The 18949-nt window shown below is 44.9% G+C and overlaps 1 protein-coding gene across 8 annotated transcripts in view; it reads left to right on the top strand.

The window, feature by feature from the left end:
- crebbpb (CREB binding lysine acetyltransferase b) overlaps positions 1–18508 on the top strand; it is a 45178-nt gene extending 26670 nt beyond the window's left edge. For 2 of the 8 annotated variants that reach the window (XM_085784242.1, XM_085784244.1), the window contains exons 6-30: positions 628–879; positions 996–1095; positions 1787–1924; positions 2057–2174; positions 2280–2454; positions 2573–2629; positions 2864–2979; positions 4202–4384; positions 4528–5034; positions 5209–5382; positions 5573–5759; positions 6528–7000; positions 7807–7895; positions 8943–9023; positions 9179–9235; positions 9347–9424; positions 9563–9630; positions 9741–9891; positions 10241–10387; positions 10502–10615; positions 11729–11894; positions 13199–13366; positions 13627–13788; positions 14039–14320; positions 15079–18508. In XM_085784242.1, coding sequence (XP_085640368.1) covers positions 628–879; positions 996–1095; positions 1787–1924; positions 2057–2174; positions 2280–2454; positions 2573–2629; positions 2864–2979; positions 4202–4384; positions 4528–5034; positions 5209–5382; positions 5573–5759; positions 6528–7000; positions 7807–7895; positions 8943–9023; positions 9179–9235; positions 9347–9424; positions 9563–9630; positions 9741–9891; positions 10241–10387; positions 10502–10615; positions 11729–11894; positions 13199–13366; positions 13627–13788; positions 14039–14320; positions 15079–17493 — 6458 coding nt within the window. In that variant the 3' untranslated portion in view covers positions 17494–18508. Of the gene's footprint in view, positions 1–627; positions 880–995; positions 1096–1786; positions 1925–2056; positions 2175–2279; positions 2455–2572; positions 2630–2863; positions 2980–4201; positions 4385–4527; positions 5035–5208; positions 5383–5572; positions 5760–6527; positions 7001–7806; positions 7896–8912; positions 9024–9178; positions 9236–9346; positions 9425–9562; positions 9631–9740; positions 9892–10240; positions 10388–10501; positions 10616–11728; positions 11895–13198; positions 13367–13626; positions 13789–14038; positions 14321–15078 lie in introns of all 8 variants that reach the window. The other 6 variants (XM_085784245.1, XM_085784247.1, XM_085784248.1 and 3 more) reach the window with 6 other exon arrangements.
- Positions 18509–18949: the final 441 nt, after the last annotated feature.

Consider the following 18949-nt stretch of genomic DNA (forward strand, 5'->3'; position numbering starts at 1 on the left):
ACAGAGGCAGCGTGCTTCCTGTCAGCAATCAACACAGCAGGGAGCAGTGGCAGGGATTTCAGATAGGGCCTCAACATAATGATCTTTTTTTCTTTACACAGAAAACAGTTATTACAGCTTTTATTATGGATCATTTTTTATCATTTTAAAAATATATTCTTACTCCTGATGTCAGTTTCTTAAACATAATTATTTGGATTTAATAATTTACATACACATAGTTTTTGTTTCCAGGTCTGGAAAAATATGGAAAATGGAAACTATTGTATGGAAATATATCTTTATCTTAATACTTATCTGGGTATGGTCTCATGTGAAGTTATTTGGGTTAATTATTTTGTATGCGCTATTACCTTCAATCTCGTGGAAATTATTTGGTGACATAATGGCGTACAAATTCACAATTATGAAAACAAATGATTAATTGCATAATTTATTTATACAATATGCATCTAATTACTCAAATGTCACAAATGATTTTTTTAAACCAAGAAGTCTGGAAATTAGGAATTTTGAAATGTCCAATGTGTAGGAATCCTGTATTATTCATCATCAAATGTGTTGTTTTGTTGTTTGTCCCTTTTTTTTCTTTTTTTTTTTTTAATTTACTTTGTCTTCTCTCTCCAGCCATGCTGAGCTCCCCTGGGGCCAGTCTGCAGAACGCTATCAGCACGGTCGGACCTGGCCAGCCTAGCGCCACAGCCATCAACAGTGCCGCCTCGCACATCGACCCCAGCTCCATGCAGAGGGCCTACGCCGCCCTGGGCCTCCCGTATGGGAACCATTCCCCTGCTCAGGTGCCGGGACAAGGCCAGGGTCCAGCTCAGCAAAACCCCCAGGGCCCCCAGCACCAGCAACTGCGAAATATGAACCCACTAGGTGAGGAATTTATTAGACTTCAGTGGCATTTTACAGGCGTGTGTACAAGTGATAACAATACGGCAAATCTGTTGCTAATCCATTTTCTTGTAAATCCTTGTAAATGATGTGTGCAGGCACTAATCAGATGAACCAGATGGCAGGAGGCATGGGTGTCCCCTCTTCAGACCAGACTGGCATGCACTCCGACTCCTCTCTAGCCTCGACACTCAACAAGTGAGCCATTTCATCCTTTTTATCATTTTATTTACAGTTTTTTACTTAACAAAACACGCCACATGTATTGTGGACAGTGTTAACTGAAAAACAGTTAAACTTAGAAGAAAATAGAGGAAAACAAGGGGGGAAAAAAACACTTCCAGACAGTTTTTAATTTACGGTACATAAACAGACAGACAGAGAAGTTGCAGTTGCAAGTTGCAGTAACTCCTTGCAAGCAGGGTAAAGTACCATGTAAAAGGTTGAATCACACCTACACCTAAGGCCTTACAGGTTAAGGTCACGATATACGTATGTGGGTTGATATGACACTTTGCTAGGAAGGATGGTTTGTGCAGGCACAGTCTTTCTTTTTGAATAGTGTTCTCATCCTTAACAGATGCACAAAAACAAACATTCACAGCCTGAGAAATTTGCTTCCCAAGAAATGTAACACATAGAATGTGAATAAGTTCATATAATGAGTCCTATGGCTGCTCATTTCTTTTCTCAGCAGTGCTCCCATCTCCCATTGCCCGTGATCTGAATCTTAATGTAGAGGTGTATTCAAGTTTAGCATCTGGTGGACAGGTTTTATAACAATACACATGCACCAATTTATGTTCAAATGGTTATTTATTTAAGCTTTTGGGTAATGATCAATAATCAGTATCTTGAACTTGAGTAACCTACCTTCTCTGCTCCACAGTCAGCTGATGCCAGATGGGTCAGTAGCAGGAGGCATGGGAAACCTGCCCGCTGCCACCCCGCTCTCTGCTTCAGGGGTGAGGAAGGCCTGGCATGAACACGTCACTCAGGACCTGCGCACCCACCTGGTGCACAAACTGTAAGTTCAACAATACAGCCAATGTCTTATAAGTATTCAAATTCTGCCACATGCAAATAGAATAAAACTTGGTGCACAAGGTTGTATTTGAGTTTTGAGGGCTTTTTTTTCTTTTCTTCTCTTAATGTTCAGAGTACAAGCCATATTCCCCACCCCAGACCCTGCAGCACTGAAGGACCGACGAATGGAGAACCTTGTGGCTTACGCACGCAAGGTTGAGGGTGACATGTATGAGTCAGCTAACAGCAGGGTAACTAATATAATACACACTTCACACCGTGAATCTCGACCAGATCCAGAGAGTAAGAGGACATTTCTGAAACGATAATGACTGTATCTCTCTTCCTCTCACTAGGATGAGTACTACCACTTCCTGGCAGAGAAAATCTACAAGATCCAGAAGGAACTGGAGGAGAAGAGGCGCTCGCGGCTGCAGAAACACCCTGGCATGGTGGGCACAGCTGGACCTCAGCAGCCTGGTATGGGTCAGCCCAACGCCATGGGCCCAGGACAGGCTGTACGACCTCCCAGTACGTGCCACAACTTCTTACACTCTTGTTCTCATGTGATCATACATTGTGACTAAAATGATGCTGTTTCTGGATATGTCTGAAACTGAGAGCACCGTTCTGTCTTGTCCTCTCATAGATGGACCTGTGCCTATGCCCAACATGCCAAATCAGATGATCAACCGTATGCCCCAAGGTTTGTGTTCACTCTTCGCACTTCATATGCCCCGTCTGAGCTAACGCCCTAGTATTCCTTTACTTTACCTTTTAAACGTTGTTCCTTGTGTACGCCTGGATGTTTAACCACTTAAATACATTAATCAGAACTCTGATGTTAGAGTAAGCTGCCCAGTAGGACACACAATATTGAATTACAACAACTCCCAAGAATAATAACCAGGTACATAATTGTGTGCATCTGTCCCCACAGGAATCAGTCAATTTAACCCAATGGCAATGCAGAACGCGCAGATGTCTCAGGCACCCATGGGAACACATGCTCCCTCCCCCATGAACCATCCACAGCACATGAGCTCCGTCCCACAGGTTCGACCTTTGTGCTGTGTTTTTCTTTTGTCTATTTTTTTGTGTAACTAAGTATTTTTAATCTGCAATTTCTCTGATCACGGTTTTTCAGTCAAACTTGCTCCTCTTGGAGCCATTTCTCAGTTTTTATTACCACGTTTGTCTTGTTCTTAGTTGGTCTAAGGCTAAAGGTCTCTGGTGAAAGAAATAATATGCTCAGTGAAAACTACATCATCTACATGTTGCCAATACATGTAATACAATGTGTAGTAGATGTAGTTTGCATTGAACACATTATTTCTTTGTAAATAACACCAGAGACCTTCAGCAGACTGATGTACAGGTAGTAAGCATTTTTGCACCATTTGATTCACTTTTAGTTCACTTGGTATGCATTAGATCAGAGGTTCTCAACTAGTCTCACTCTGGGCTCCACATTTTCCCATGGTCATTAAGTCACGACCCACTTTTATAGAATTCAAACCAAGATTTTTTTTGAAGCCTTTAAAAACTCATTTTGCTCTTTATTGAGAGGAGCATATATCAGTCTGACTGCCCAAAAGTCCGACGGCTCATTTCTCCGACTACCCATCCTACAGTGTTAAGGTTAGGTTTAGGGTAAGGTTAAGGGTTAGGGCTACCTAAGTTGGAGAAGTGGGAGGTGGGACTAATGGACGCAAAAATAAAGAAATGTAACGGTCGGAGAAATGGGTAGTCGGACAAACGTCATGCGCCCCTCTATTGTGCAAAGTGCATTTCAGAGCACATAGCCTAAATGAAACTGAGGAGGACCATGACAACTGCATGTACGGAAGTGAATAAAAAAATATCAAACTGCACAAAATGTAGACAAACAAAACGATATATTTGACTTCTAATGCATCTCTGCATTCAGAGCATGTTCACAAAAGTGAATAAATATCAAATTGCACAAAATAAAGACACACAAAACAAAACAAGATTCACTGCATTCAGGCCACATTAATAAGAAACTGATATCTTTGCATTCAGAGCAAATAATAAGAAACTGAGGAGGACCATTACAACTACACAATATAAGTTATTTTTCAAAATAAAATACATGTCCAACATTAGATGTGCATTAAATATTATTTACTTTTTTGACCAGCTGTCTGCGACCCATCCAGAACAGGTCCGTGACCCACTTTTGGGTCCTGACCCACCAGTTGAGAACCACTGCATTAGATGCCTTTTTTGTGATTATTTCAACTCTGTTTTCCAGATGGGCATGTCCCCATCAAGGATGCCTCAGAATCAAGCAATGATGGGTGGTCACGCGAACAACATGGTTGCTCAGCCAGCCAATCAGGGCCAGTTCCTGCCACAGGGCCAGTTTCCTGCAGGTGGAGCAATGAATGTGAACGTAGGCATGGGCCAGCCTATAACACAGGCTGCTGTCACACAGGTGAGAAGACTTGCGCTGCATACATTTCGTAAAGCTCCTAACCTGCTCATTAGTCTTTGCATCACATGCAAGTATGAGCGTGTGGGGCTGCTGTATGAATGGTGTGCGTTGGTGTGCTAACTTGGCATCCGTCTTTGTTCCAGCAGCCGCAGAACTCTAACCTCCCTTTGAATGCACTGGGATCCCTCGGCCCCCAGATGCCCTGTGGCCCCGTAGCCCAGCCCAACCTGGGTGCCACCCCTCCACCCAATGCCTCTGCCAATCTGCAGCAGCAGCAGCAGCAACAACAACAACAACAACAACAACAGCAGCAGCAGCAGCAACAACAACAACAGCAGCAGCAACAACAGCAGCAGCAGCAACAACAACAGCAACAACAACAACAGCAGCAGCAGCAGCAGCAACAACAGCAGCAGCAGCAGCAGCACCACGTACCTGCAGCTCCACCGCGGCCATCAACCCCCGCCTCCACGGGCGGCCCCTCCTCCACCCCGACACACATACCCAGCAGCCACGCTGGTCCCCCCTCCGCCGCCGTCGGCACGCCCCCTGACCGATCCCAGCCACACACTCCCCTGCAGCCCCAACCTGAGCCCCCCAGCCAGATGCAGCAGCCCACCTCGGTGCAGCCGCAGCACCCCAGTACACCGGTGAGCCACCACAGCTCTTGTGTCACTTAACATCTCTGCCACCCTCTGGCAGGGAGGATTACTGACAGTTTATTCTTACCCGATCATCTTCGATCCCATTGTAGTCGGTATGACTTAATTTGTAAATGATCAGTATTGTGATGGGAATGTTCTTTTCGTCCTTTCTCCTTTCAGTTGTCCCAGGCAGCAGCCAGTATAGATAACAGAGTGCCCACCCCAGGCTCTGTGGCTGAGCTGAGCACCCAGCCAACCCTTCCTGATGTCGGCGGCACTGAAGCCAAACCCGAAGTAAAAGATGAAGAAGATGACAGCAAGTCTGGGAAGAAGCAGACTGGTGGAAAAATGGAGGTAAGCACGTCATTTTAGGAGGTTATTTAATACTAATTAGGGTAAGAAAGGCAGTGTGCTACCAGTTCTGCTCACATTTCACGTGCAGAAAAAGTAACGGGACCCATGGTTTTTCATTCTACTTTGAGATGTAACACTTTTCCTATTGAAAATGTATTAAATACTTGGTTGTTCATGTATGTTAATGTAGCAGGATGATGAAACCAAACCTCCAGTGGTGGTGAAGAAGGAGGAGCCAGATGCAGCAGAGCCAAAGCAGGAACCAATGGAAACTGAGGAGAAGAAGCCGGAGAAGAAGCCGGAGATGAAGACAGAACCCAAAGAAGAGGAGGACAGCGGCGCATCGGCCGCTTCCGCCACACAGAACCGCAAAAAAAGTAAAAACAAACATCTCATCTGTTTATACTGAATGAGTAATAATATATCATGACATCATATTTTGAGATACAAAGAATTTAAAGCAGAAGTAAGCGATCCGGTCGTTTTGGCTAATGCTGCGTTCCAGGCAGGCTTTTGAAACCGTAAATTACAGCTTCAAGTCACGACTTACGACTTTGTAGCGTTCCAGGCAACCCACTCGTGTTTTTCCGACCTGTTTTACCTGTGAAAGTCACTATAACGGCCACTCGTAACTTCCGACCCGTGAACTCGTACCAGTTCGAACTGGTACGACTTCACAGGTCGGAAAAACACGAGTTACGAGTTGCCCTGAACGCACCATAATGTCTTGTCAGCCGATGGAGTTAGCAGCCCCCGCCCTCGTCATGGATCTATTGGTCCTCGTCCCTACGTCACCACATTCAGGCGCATCCCTTGGCTGCACACACAGCCCTGCATGCCGTTCTCTCTCCTCATTGGATAAAACTTGTAGGATACGAGAAAAGTTTTCTCCTCGGCTCAGAGCAGAGCAGAGTGACTGACAGACCCGTGTTTCGGTCCAAACACTCTATAGAAGTGATTGCTGTCGGAAGATATAACTATTTAAGACTTATATTAACACAAAAATATCGCTTACTTCTGCTTTAAATATCTATCTATCCTGTTATAGTATTTATTTTTCATTGATTAAGTCATCAATGTACAGTTTGTGGTCTCAGTTGCACAGTTCTGTTTGGGTTCTTGCAACACTGTTATTATCTTTGCAGTTTTCAAGCCGGAGGAGCTGAGACAAGCCCTGATGCCGACACTTGAGGCCCTCTACAGGCAAGACCCAGAGTCACTGCCGTTCAGACAACCTGTAGACCCCATGCTACTGGGCATCCCTGTGAGTGTCCAAACGATAAACACATATTCATATCAACACATGTTTTTTTATTTCAGTGTTTCCAGGCCAACCAAAAAAATAAAACCAAACACTGTTGTCTCCCTTGCTCTACAGGACTACTTTGACATCGTGAAGAATCCCATAGACTTATCCACGATCAAGCGTAAGCTGGATACGGGTCAGTACCAGGAGCCGTGGCAGTACGTGGACGACGTGTGGCTCATGTTCAACAACGCTTGGCTGTACAACCGTAAAACGTCCCGCGTCTACAAGTACTGCACCAAACTGGCAGAAGTGTTCGAGGCGGAGATAGACCCCGTCATGCAGGGCCTGGGCTACTGCTGCGGCAGGAAGGTGAGACGACACGGGAGGGAAAACTGAACAGAAAGCCACTTAAAGGGATAGTAGTATTTTTTTAAAGTGGGGTTGTATGATCTACAAATAGCCCCTAAGTACTTTAATTGCAGTAGAAGACTCTCTGCACTCCTCCCGTTAGCAACGCCAGCCCATAATAGCCCTGCCCAGAGATTTACAACATACATTGTTGTGAATGGACCCAAAGAAACGGCCTATTTTCGCGGCCTAAAAGAGGTTTTACGTGAAAAAAAATACACAGTTCCATTGTTCGCTATAACATAATTTTTTCCAGCCCTTCAAAGTGCAGGAAAAACACAGTTTTTATTTGGACCTAACCGACTCACGTATCCCTCCACCCAGGGTTAGCACCCGCCGATCAGCAGTTGGTTAGCTCCAAATAAAAACTGCATTTTTCCTGCACTTTGAGGGGCTGGAAAAAATTATATTATAGCGAACAATGGAACTGTGTATTTCTTTTCCAGGTAAAACCTCTTTTAGGCCGTGAAAATAGGCCGTTTCTTTGGGTCCATTCACAACAATGTATGTTGTAAATCTCTGGGCAGGGCTATGGGCTGGCGTTGCTAACGGGAGGAGTGCAGAGCGTCTTCTACTGTAATTAAAGTACTTAGGGGCTATTTGTAGATCATACAACCCCACTTTAAAAAAAAATGATACTATCCCTTTAACTCACTTTAATCTTGTCAGTTTGCATCATCTTTACCTGTATTTGGCTGTTTGTGTTGAGTCGCAACCTGATTGTCGCAGCCACACGGTTTCTTAATGTGCATCTGTTGTTTCCACAGTACGAATTCTCGCCCCAGACGCTGTGTTGCTACGGCAAACAGTTGTGTACCATCTCCAGGGATGGCACCTACTACAGCTACCAGAACAGGTAAAAAAAAAAAAAAAAAAAAAAGTGCATGTTGACTCTGCTAAAGGGGTAGGGAGGGGTACAAATGTGAGGGGTGGGCAACTTAGAGAAGCTGTGCAGCCGCATCCTCTGAGATAAAACATGGCCGGAGATACCACTTCACCGACAGCCTTCACCTGACCACAGACCTGTAAGGACTCCCTCCACACGGTCTTTCCTTCACAGCGGTGTCACAGACATCACTCTTGAGTTCTATGTTGTGGCCGAGCAGAATGTGCATGATCGGGTTTGGTGTTGTCCTCACACATCTGCCCCAAGAACCAGCACCAAAGCTCCCCCTGCAGTGCAGACAGTGCTACTGCATCTTTATATCATTCCAATGCAACACCATTCAATTATTGCAGATAGACGCTACTAAATACTGTGAGGATTCCCAATTTAAAATTCAAGACGTCAAAAAAAAAAGTCTTTTCATGAGAATTTAATTGTTTCCTCATTGTGTAAGAAGCCCTAAACAGGGATTTAACACTCAATACCATAACGATCAGTGTTAAAATAGACTTTATTCCAAATAAAGCATCTGATGTAGTCACTTCCTCCAAAAGTACTGTACATTTGTATTTGTTGAAGCACCCATCCTGTCTCCTTTGGCATGACCATATCATTTCATTCACCAGCTCCTAATGCATGTTGCTGAAATTATATAGGAAGTGAATTTGTTTTGTTGTTGTCATATTCCAGCATGCAGTTAGTTGGTGTTGTAGTTTGTCCCTGACATTTATTTACCGTCATTAACATAGCATTTTAGCATGTTTACCCCGTTTCTATTTCACTTTGAATGAGAGTGGCTGGATCATGACCATTTCATCTGTGACTAACATGTACCTCTGCCTGTGTGTGTGTGTGTGTGTGTGTGTGTTTGTGTCCATCCGTCTGTCCACTGCCCGTGCGCCGTCCTCGGTTGTTGCCCCGTTCACTCTACATTCTACCACCCGTACGCCGGTTTGCCTGTGCTGCTACTGTGTGTGCTGGCTGCAGTTCACCCAAATATGGCCTTATTGCCGACAGGTATCACTTCTGTGAGAAGTGCTTCAACGAGATCCAGGGCAACAGTGTGACCCTGGGGGACGACCCGGCACAGCCACAGACGTAAGTTACCCAGGCCTGGGTGGCTGATGCTACCTGGTGATCATCTTGCGAGATTATCAGGCTGTTCAGTCTCTGAACTCATTCTGTGGAAAGGAATTTCAATGTCAGGAGCAAACATGAACCCGGTTGTCTTTTTATGTGTTTCTTTCACGCAGCATGATATTAAAAGATCAGTTTGAAAAGAAGAAAAACGACATGTTGGACCCTGAGCCGTGAGTACTGTCTGGGCAGAAGCTTTAGTTTGACTCTTTTTTTTTTTGTTACGGCAGCGATGCTTTTTGTAAGGAAAGCACAGAGGAAAAAGCAACTGTTTGTCCTTGCAGGTTTATTGAATGTAAAGACTGTGGACGAAAGATGCATCAGATCTGCGCCCTACACTATGATGTCATTTGGCCATCAGGGTAAGCCTCACTGTAACCGTCCATTAAGCACGGACAGTCCATGATTAACCTGAACATGATTCTTACCAGCAGGATTTAGTTTTTGCTGGAGTTTCTTTTTGGTGATACTAAAGAACATCTTGATCTTTCAATCTCTAGCTTTATCTGTGACAACTGTCTGAAGAAGTCTGGCAAAACAAGAAAAGAGAACAAGTTTTCAGCCAAACGTAAGTTACCTTTACTGGTAAAACACCAGTTCCATCCTTGTCCTATATTTTACCATGGTAAAGTGTAGATATTTAGAGAATAACCTTGTATGTAATTGTGCTTTTTAAAGGTTTGCAGTCTACAAGGTTGGGGACATACATTGAGGACAGAGTGAATAAGTACTTGAAAAGGCAGAACCACCCTGAGGCTGGAGAGGTGTTTGTGCGGGTGGTGGCCAGCTCAGACAAAAATGTGGAAATTAAGCCTGGCATGAAGTCAAGGTAAGGTTCTCAAGCACTGATGAAGTGTCTCTCCTGATTTACAAAATCATTTGCTAAATGTTTTAATTGAAGAACATGATAGTTTTTGGTGTGTGCCAACTTGTATCACTGGGGAACAAACAAACATATGAGTTAGTATTGGGATTGGCAATGGTCCTGGTTTGTAAATGTTGAGTATGTAATGTGCCATGAATTCCATGTGCTCTTCAGTGGATGGAGATAGACTGTGTTTCTCTTTCTCTCTTCCAAACTAACTGGTGCATAAACAGCATAAATATGAAAGTGCTCTATCTTTTTATCTTTACTTTAGTCTCGCTGTAACTCTACGTGTGCTTCTGTATTTCCACAGGTTTGTAGAGTCAGGCGAGATGGTGGAGACCTTCCCTTACAGAACCAAAGCACTTTTTGCGTTTGAGGAAATAGACGGGGTGGACGTTTGTTTCTTTGGCATGCACGTCCAGGAGTACGGGTCAGAGTGCCCCTTTCCAAATACCAGGTAAAATCACAGTAAATAACACCACTTTTTCAGTTTCCTCTCAGTTGAATGTATTTGTGTGTGCGTTTGTCTTTGATTTGTGTTTAATCAGATTCTTCACTTTTTGTCTTGCAGACGGGTTTACATATCATACCTTGACAGTATTCACTTCTTCAAACCACGTCTGCTCAGGACTGCAGTGTACCATGAGATCTTAATAGGCTACCTGGAGTATGTGAAGAAACTGGGGTGGGTGAAGAATAACTTTGCTCTATGTAGTATTCTCCATTTTTCTCAGTATTGCCAGGATCAGACTACATGAATTCAGGCCGATTCTCACACGATTTTGTTGTGGCCAACAAATTTCCAGCTGTCAGGCTCGACATCCCAACGGAAAGTCTAGCATGTTAGAATTTTTTTAATTTCTCCGCCTAGTTTCCACCACCTACAACGTGAACCTTGAATAGGATGACAGAGCGCTCTGATGCATTGTTTACACAGAGTGAAGGTATGTTAGCTCGCTCCATGTGCGCAATGTAAGTTAATGGTTTTGAAGTGTAGGCATTCGTTAACGTACCTCATGTTCCCTCTGAGGGACAGACGGTCATACTGTCCTCTTCATCAGACGCAGGAATGGCTACACAATTGTTTTTTCTTCCTTTTCTTTTGCATCACACACACACAAATAGATCCATGCACACACAGTGATACACAGGGTTCTTACGGATCCTTAAAAAGTCTTAAAAGGCATTGAATTCATTAATCTAAAAACAAGGCCTTAATTGGCATTAAAATGTCTTAAATCAATTTTTCAAAAGTCTTAAAAATGTTAACACATGATAAGTGGTATTTTAGGGTTGTAATTAGTCTCAAATCTCAAATTAATTGGTAGCATTCCGACATAGAGAAGTTAGTGGACTTTTTTTGCATTTATTTTGAAAGGACAGCTGGAAAGAGACACAATCCAATGTTCATGTAGCAGTCACTTTACCTTGGATCACATAGGAAAGTGGGTAAAATTGTCCCTAACCCTATGTAATTGATGTGGTGTTTTTTTTCTTTTTTCTGCATTTGTGTTTATCATGAAGTCGGTCTTAAATTTCATTTCAAGTGGCTTTAAAAAAGTCTTAAAAAGTCTTAAATTTAACTTGGCTTAAGCTGTAGGAACCCTGATACAGTATCCATGATTGACAGTTTGTTGTGACGCCTTGTGGACGATGATTTGCCGGGATCATACTTGTAGTATTTGCCAGTCTCGGCACGGCAAGAATTGTGGTCTGATCCTGGCATAAATGAAACAGTTCTACATCATGGTGTTGCTCCTGCGAGTGCAACGTGGCTGATACCTTTCCTGTCCATCAGGTACGTGATGGGTCACATCTGGGCCTGCCCACCGAGTGAGGGAGATGACTACATTTTCCACTGCCACCCTCCCGACCAGAAGATCCCCAAGCCCAAGCGGCTCCAAGAGTGGTACAGAAAGATGCTGGACAAGGCTTTTGCTGAGAGGATCCTACACGATTACAAGGTTAGAAAACATCCCACAATAATCGCACCTTGTGACCACAACGGGACTTGGAGTATCTCAAGATCTCATCTGTTATGATTTACTATTTTGCAGTCAAATTGATTGGTTATGGAATATTGCGGTATTGATAATACCTGTTTACCTACCTATTAAAAAAGTAATGATTTTGAATAATCTAAGTGATCAAGATATGAAATATTTTAGTTATAATGTTATACATGTGGTGTAGTCTTTCAGATAAAATATATCAGGATATAAAAACCCTTCAGCTGTTGAGTGTGATTATGAACCCCACATTAAAGCTGTCCATATTGCTAACACCTGTTTATAAGCTATTGAAAAAATGCAAATGAACTTTAATTTTGTTTCCTGTTATTGTAAAATATGGGAACAGTAACTACTAGAGATAGATGAATATGAACATAGATATATGTTTAGATTAATATTTATATTACAATCAAGTAGGATTTTCATCTTGTTTTTTTTCTCAGATATGTTTATTGAGTTGTTTCCTTTTTTACATTAACATAATAACCACAGCAACAAGACAACATAACACTGATCTAGATGGGTCCATGTACATCTCACATACACCTCACCAGTACAATGAATAGGAAACAGCCCACATCAACCCCCATTAGAAAAACTAGAAAGATAATAAAATAAAAAATTAACACACCTCAAATCACAATTCTGAGAGTTTCAAATGTCAAGGTTGCAAGTTCAGTGTTATGAACAAGACACAAGGAAAGAGCCTCCATCCTCGAGTGTTAGCCAGAGACAACACTCAAAAGCACTGAAGCCACTGTATAGTTGGAAAAGTGGAGGTATGGAGTCCAAATGTCCATAAACTGTCCCTCTGAAGAGTGAAGCAGGCAGGTCAGATACTTGAGGGGAAAAGTTTCCATAATTATCATATGTCGGTTTTATTTTTTAGGGGGTTTGTCACTTCTCCAGGACAAAAACATGTTCTTTCTTGCTGCATATGTGAGGATATTACACACTCAGGTGGCATTCGCATCCACAATAGCATCTTGACTGATGTAACCCAAGATAAAGGAGAGAGGGTCCATGTGCCTCCATATATATTTCCCAGATCTTGCAGGACATCCATCCAGTATGCTTGAATTTTAGGACAAGACCAGATGTTGTTTTTGGATTTTTATTGGTGATTTCAGTGGGCCAAAATTATCTCATGTTTACTTTTGTTGTTAAAAAGCAGTAAAAAAGTGAATGTCCCGACATTCCCATTAGAAACTTAAGAGCTATATCACCTGACGGGAGGTTTGTGCGTCTGTGTTCAGGACATTTTCAAGCAGGCAACAGAAGACAGGCTGACGAGTGCCTACGAGTTGCCGTACTTTGAGGGCGACTTTTGGCCTAATGTGCTCGAGGAGAGCATCAAGGAGCTGGAGCAAGAGGAGGAGGAGAGGAAGAAGGAGGAGAACACGGCCTCCACGGAGACACCAGAGGTGAGTGAGATGGATAGGTGTTCTGAGCGTTTCGAAATAGGATTTCCAAAGAGGAACGCCGTCGTTTGGCCAAAATCAACAGCCTGATGTTTAAGCCTCTGTCTCACCCCAGATTTTTTTATCATCCTCAAGTTCTCATTATATAAAAGCTTTCAGTGGCCACTCAGGCATTGTATAACCACTCAGCTTAATTGCATAACCTCATCTTGCCTGTTGTGCAATATTTGCTTGTCTGAACGTTTGTGTCTGTGTATTTCAAGGGAGCCCCAACTGACAGCAAGAATGCCAAAAAGAAGAATAACAAGAAAACCAACAAAAACAAGAGCAGCGTCAGCCGAGCCAATAAGAAAAAGCCTGGGATGCCGAATGTAGCCAATGATCTGTCCCAGAAGCTCTACGCCACGATGGAGAAGCATAAGGAGGTGGGAAAACCTGCTAGCAGTCTATTCATCATGAGTGATGTCCAGTTGTACTAAATAGATTATGTTTCTCATTGCACAATTCTTCCAACACGTCCTCATGGGGCATAAGACTCATGAGGACACAAACACACAATAGTTTGTAGGACTAGATGCTTAGATCCCATGTAAGGGATTGTCACCAACATTACATGGACTGAGCTGGGAACTTTGGCTCTACAAATAAAACATTTCTCCTCCCTTCTGCTGCCAGGTATTTTTTGTAATCCACCTCCATTCTGGGCCAGTCATCAACACCCTGCCACCCATCATGGACCCCGACCCCATGCTAACCTGTGACCTAATGGACGGCCGTGATGCCTTTCTGACGCTGGCCAGGGACAAGCACTGGGAGTTCAGCTCTCTGAGAAGATGCAAATGGAGCACGATGTGCATGTTGGTGGAGCTGCACAACCAGGGCCAGGACCGCTTTGTGTACACGTGCAACGAGTGCAAGCACCACGTGGAGACTCGCTGGCACTGCACCGTCTGTGAGGTAAGAAACAGTGGGAACTGTGCGAAAATGTTTTGCTTTTAAAGGGATAGTAGCATTTTTTTTAAAGTGGGGTTGTATGATCTACAAATAGCCCCTAAGTACTTTAATTGCAGTAGAAGACTCTCTACACTCCTCCCGTTAGCAACGCCAGCCCATAGCCCTGCCCAGAGATTTACAACATACATTGTTGTGAATGGACCCAAAGAAACGGCCTATTTTCGCGGCCTAAAAGAGGTTTTACCTGAAAAAAAAATACACAGTTCCATTGTTCGCTATAATATAATTTTTTCCAGCCCCTCAAAGTGCAGGAAAAACTCAGTTTTTATTTGGACCTAACCAACTGCTGATTGGCGGGCGCTAACCCTGGGCGGAGGGATACGTGAGTTGGTTAGGTCCAAATAAAAACTGCGTTTTTCCTGCACTTTGAAGGGCTGGAAAAAATTATATTATAGCGAACAATGGAACTGTGTATTTTTTTTTCAGGTAAAACCTCTTTTAGGCCGCGAAAATAGGCCGTTTCTTTGGGTCCATTCACAACACTGTATGTTGTAAATCTCTGGGCAGGGCTATGGGCTGGCGTTGCTAACGGGAGGAGTGCAGAGAGTCTTCTACTGCAATTAAAGTACTTAGGGGCTATTTGTAGATCATACAACCCCACTTTTAAAAAAATGATAGTATCCCTTTAACGTCTCTTTCAGTTTTGAATTGGTTTTGAATTGTGCCTTTATCGTAACGTGGTCTTCTTTGCTTGTCATCAGGACTACGACCTATGCATTAACTGCTATAACACTAAGGGCCACGAGCACCAGATGGTGAAGTGGGGCCTGGGTATAGACGACGACAGCGGTCAGGGCGGCGAGGCCTCGAAGAGTCCTCAGGAGAGCCGACGTCTCAGCATCCAGCGCTGCATCCAGTCCCTGGTCCACGCCTGTCAGTGCCGCAACGCCAACTGCTCTCTGCCTTCGTGCCAGAAGATGAAGAGGGTGGTTCAGCACACCAAGGGCTGCAAGCGCAAGACCAACGGTGGCTGCCCTGTCTGCAAGCAGCTAATTGCTTTGTGCTGTTATCACGCCAAGCACTGTCAGGAGAACAAGTGTCCTGTTCCTTTCTGTCTCAACATCAAGCACAAACTCCGTCAGCAGCAGCTGCAGCACAGGCTCCAGCAGGCTCAAATGATGCGCCGCAGAATGGCCACCATGGCCGGAAGGGGTCTCCCCATGCCATCCCCACCTACCTCAGCTGCCCCCGACACCCCTAACTCTGTGCAGCAGCCTAGCACGCCCCAGACCCCGCAGCCCATGTCCAACCAGCCCCAACAACAACCGCAGCAGCCACCAAATCCTGCCAACATGGCCCCAGGCTTCGCCAACAACGGCCGCAACAGCCAGCCCCCGACCCCAGTCCCACAGGGCAAACCAGGGCCTCAGTCATCCCCTCTCCATCAGCAGCAGTCGCCTCTTCCTAACCACACCATGCCACACCAACAGCAGCCTCAGCCTCAGCCACCACAGCAGCAGCAGCAGCAGCAGCAGCAGCAGCAGCAGCAGCAACAACAACAACAACAACAACAACAACTGGCGGCCCTGAAGGTGGCCAGACAGATAGAAATGGTGGCCAAGGCGAGGCAGGAACAGCAGCAGCAGCAGCAGCAGCAACAGCAGCAACAACAACAACAGCAGCAGCAGAGTTACGCCATGAACGGGATGCCCATGAACCACCAACGAATGATGGGGCCTATGCAGGGCCAAATGCATATGATGCAGGGACCGCGAGGCCCCCAGGTGATGCAGGGTCTGCAGCAGGGCCAGTGGGGTCCGGGAATGCAGAATCCCATGCAGAATCCCCAGGCGCATCAGCCACAGGTCCCTCCTCAACAAGGTCCTATAGCCCCGCAGCAGGCTCAGGGAACCCCCATGCCCCAGCAGGGCCAGCTCATGCAGAGGCCAATGCTGCCTCAGCAGCCGGGTCTCCAAATGCAGGGGGTCATGCCTCCCCAGGGGCCCTCGCAGGGCATGACGCCACAGCAGCAAAACATGCCCCGGGGGATGCCTGGTAACATTCCTCCGAGCGCCCTACAGGACTTATTGCGCACCCTCAAATCTCCCAGCTCCCCCCAGCAGCAGCAGCAGGTCCTCAACATCCTCAAGGCCAACCCCCACCTCATGGCCGCATTCATTAAGCAGAGGACGGCGAAGTACCAGGCCAACCAGCCGCAGCAGCCGGGCCAGCAGCAGAACCCTCAGGCGATGCTGGGGCCCCAGGCGGGAATGCAGGCCATGGCGGCCATGGCAAACCAGGTGCAGAGACCAGGGATGGCACCTCAGCAGCAGCCTCCTCCTCAGCAGGCAGGGCCCCAGGGCATGGCACCCATGGGCCCTCAAGGCCAGATGATGAACGCTGCTCAAAATGGTAATAACCAGCTGTACCGTAGACAGCAGCTGCTCAGGCTGCAGCAGATGCAGCAGCAGCAACAGCAGCACCAGCAGCAGCAGCAGCAGCAGCAGCAACAACAACAGGGAGGCATGCCTCAGGGCCACGGGCAGTTCCCCCAGCAGCAGCAGGGGCCGGCGAGCTACTCCCAGCTTCGTATGCAGCAGCAAATGGCTATGCAAGGAGGCGCGGGGCCCATGGGCCAGCTCCCTCCCACATCCCAAATGGGCCAACCTGGAATGGGCATGGACGGGCCCCAGACCCTCCTCCAGCAGCGCATGCTTCAGCAGCAGCAGCAGCAGCAGATGCTGAAGCAGCAGATGGGCTCCCCGGCGCAGGCTAACTCGATGAGTCCCCAGCCCCATATGCTACAAGGCCAAGCCCAGGGAGGGGCTCACCTACCCGGCCAGACGATGGCAAACACCCTGGGAAACCAAGTACGCTCCCCGGCTCCAGTGCAGTCGCCCCGTCCGCCTTCGCAGCAGCCGCCTCATTCCAGCCCCTCCCCGCGGATACAGCCCCAGCCCTCGCCCCAGCACGGCGCCCACCACTCCAACTCTCCTCACCCCGGCCTCGGAGGCCCCATGTCTGGCCCCATGGAGCAGGGGCACATGGGAACACCGGAGCAGAGCGCCATGCTCCCGCAACTTAACACACCAAACCGAGGGGGGTTAAGTAATGACATGGGTATGGCGGGTGACACGACTGGAGACACGCTAGAGAAATTTGTTGAAGGATTGTAGCATTTCATGACAGAAGAAAGGCCTTGTTCTGTTTTCAGCTGAGAAATTTTTTTGTACTTGCTGATGTAAAAAGCTAAAGGAAATACAAACAAAGGAGTCATATGAGGCCTACAGACTGTGAACTTTCCTTAAACCAAGAGACTGCTTTTTCTTCCAACACAGAGTGATTTAATAATTGCTGTTGAAAAGAAGACAACAAAGACACAAAGAATATATTTTTGGTTCAGACCAGCCATGCAAGAATTTGCCCCTGGTCTTTGTGTTGTTTTAATTTGTTTTTCATTTGTTATGCTCTGGTATTGACTTTTTTAACAAAACTTCTCAAAACAAAAAATATTTCACTTTATTATTCTTTTTTTTTTTATTTTGTACCTTTGCAAATTAATATCGTATTTGTGTTGAGAAGACTGTAAAATTATTTGTCTGGGAATTTTTTTGCCAGGTTTCACCTCTTGCTCAGTTTCTCTGTTCCTGGCTAATTTATTCTAATATGCCATTTTTCAAAAGGACTGCCTTTGGGAAAGCCTTAATTTCTTTCCTGTTTGCAGAGTCTATGGGAGATTAACGTATTTGTATAGATCTAGGAACTATTGCACACACCCAAACACAACATGCAGGTGTAAGACAAACCTGCGTTGAAGCTTGTTAATGTTCACAGGTGCCAGAATGTTCTTTTTACTGGCCTGGGCCCAGTATTTGTCTTGCAGATGTTTAAAAAAAATTGCTTTGTCTCTCCTTCAGTCTAAAGAAATTCTCATTAAGTACTGAACCTCTTTTGCCTGTGGTGGGAAATTAACTTGTTTGACTGCTGATTTGTATTCAGAGAGTTTTGCGCATCATTTTCTCTCTTGCATTAAACTTGAATTGATGATGATCTGTTCTCTAATGTAAATCATGCAGCTAGACAGTACTGTAAATATGCAGAAAATAAGAATGAAATCACTGTACAAAATGGTTCAAATGGCTCATTTCGTACTTATATACCATATTGTTAAATAAACCTGTGTGCCACAGACTCTGCCTCTAATTTTTCTGTTGGATTAAGCATTGATGGAAATGATTAATATTAATCAACTTCTTATCATTTTCTAAAAACACGAAGAAAATCAGTTTACTATCATGTAAAAGAAGAAAAAGTAATAAATCATCACGTCTGACAACCTTAAACTTTTTTGCCTAAACATATGTTCAATTGATGAACGAAATAGTTGCATATTATTGCAAAAATATTTCAGCTATAGTCAGCATTTTGATTTGATTTGATTTGATTTTTTATTTGTCTCAAACAAGCACATCAAAAGACAAACAATCTATGTAACAAGAAACAAAACAATAATGATACTGTGCAAGTTTGAGAAGGGGCTGAAGGAAGCAAAGCTTATCAAGTTCAGCCCCCCCCTTACATTGTGATTCATGTCATACAGTACATCTGTAGTTCCATACAATTCAGAAGATT

Source organism: Trachurus japonicus, chromosome 8 (assembly GCF_045865225.1).
Source record: "Trachurus japonicus isolate A0001 chromosome 8, Traja_1.0".
Lineage (NCBI taxonomy): Eukaryota > Metazoa > Chordata > Actinopteri > Carangiformes > Carangidae > Trachurus > Trachurus japonicus.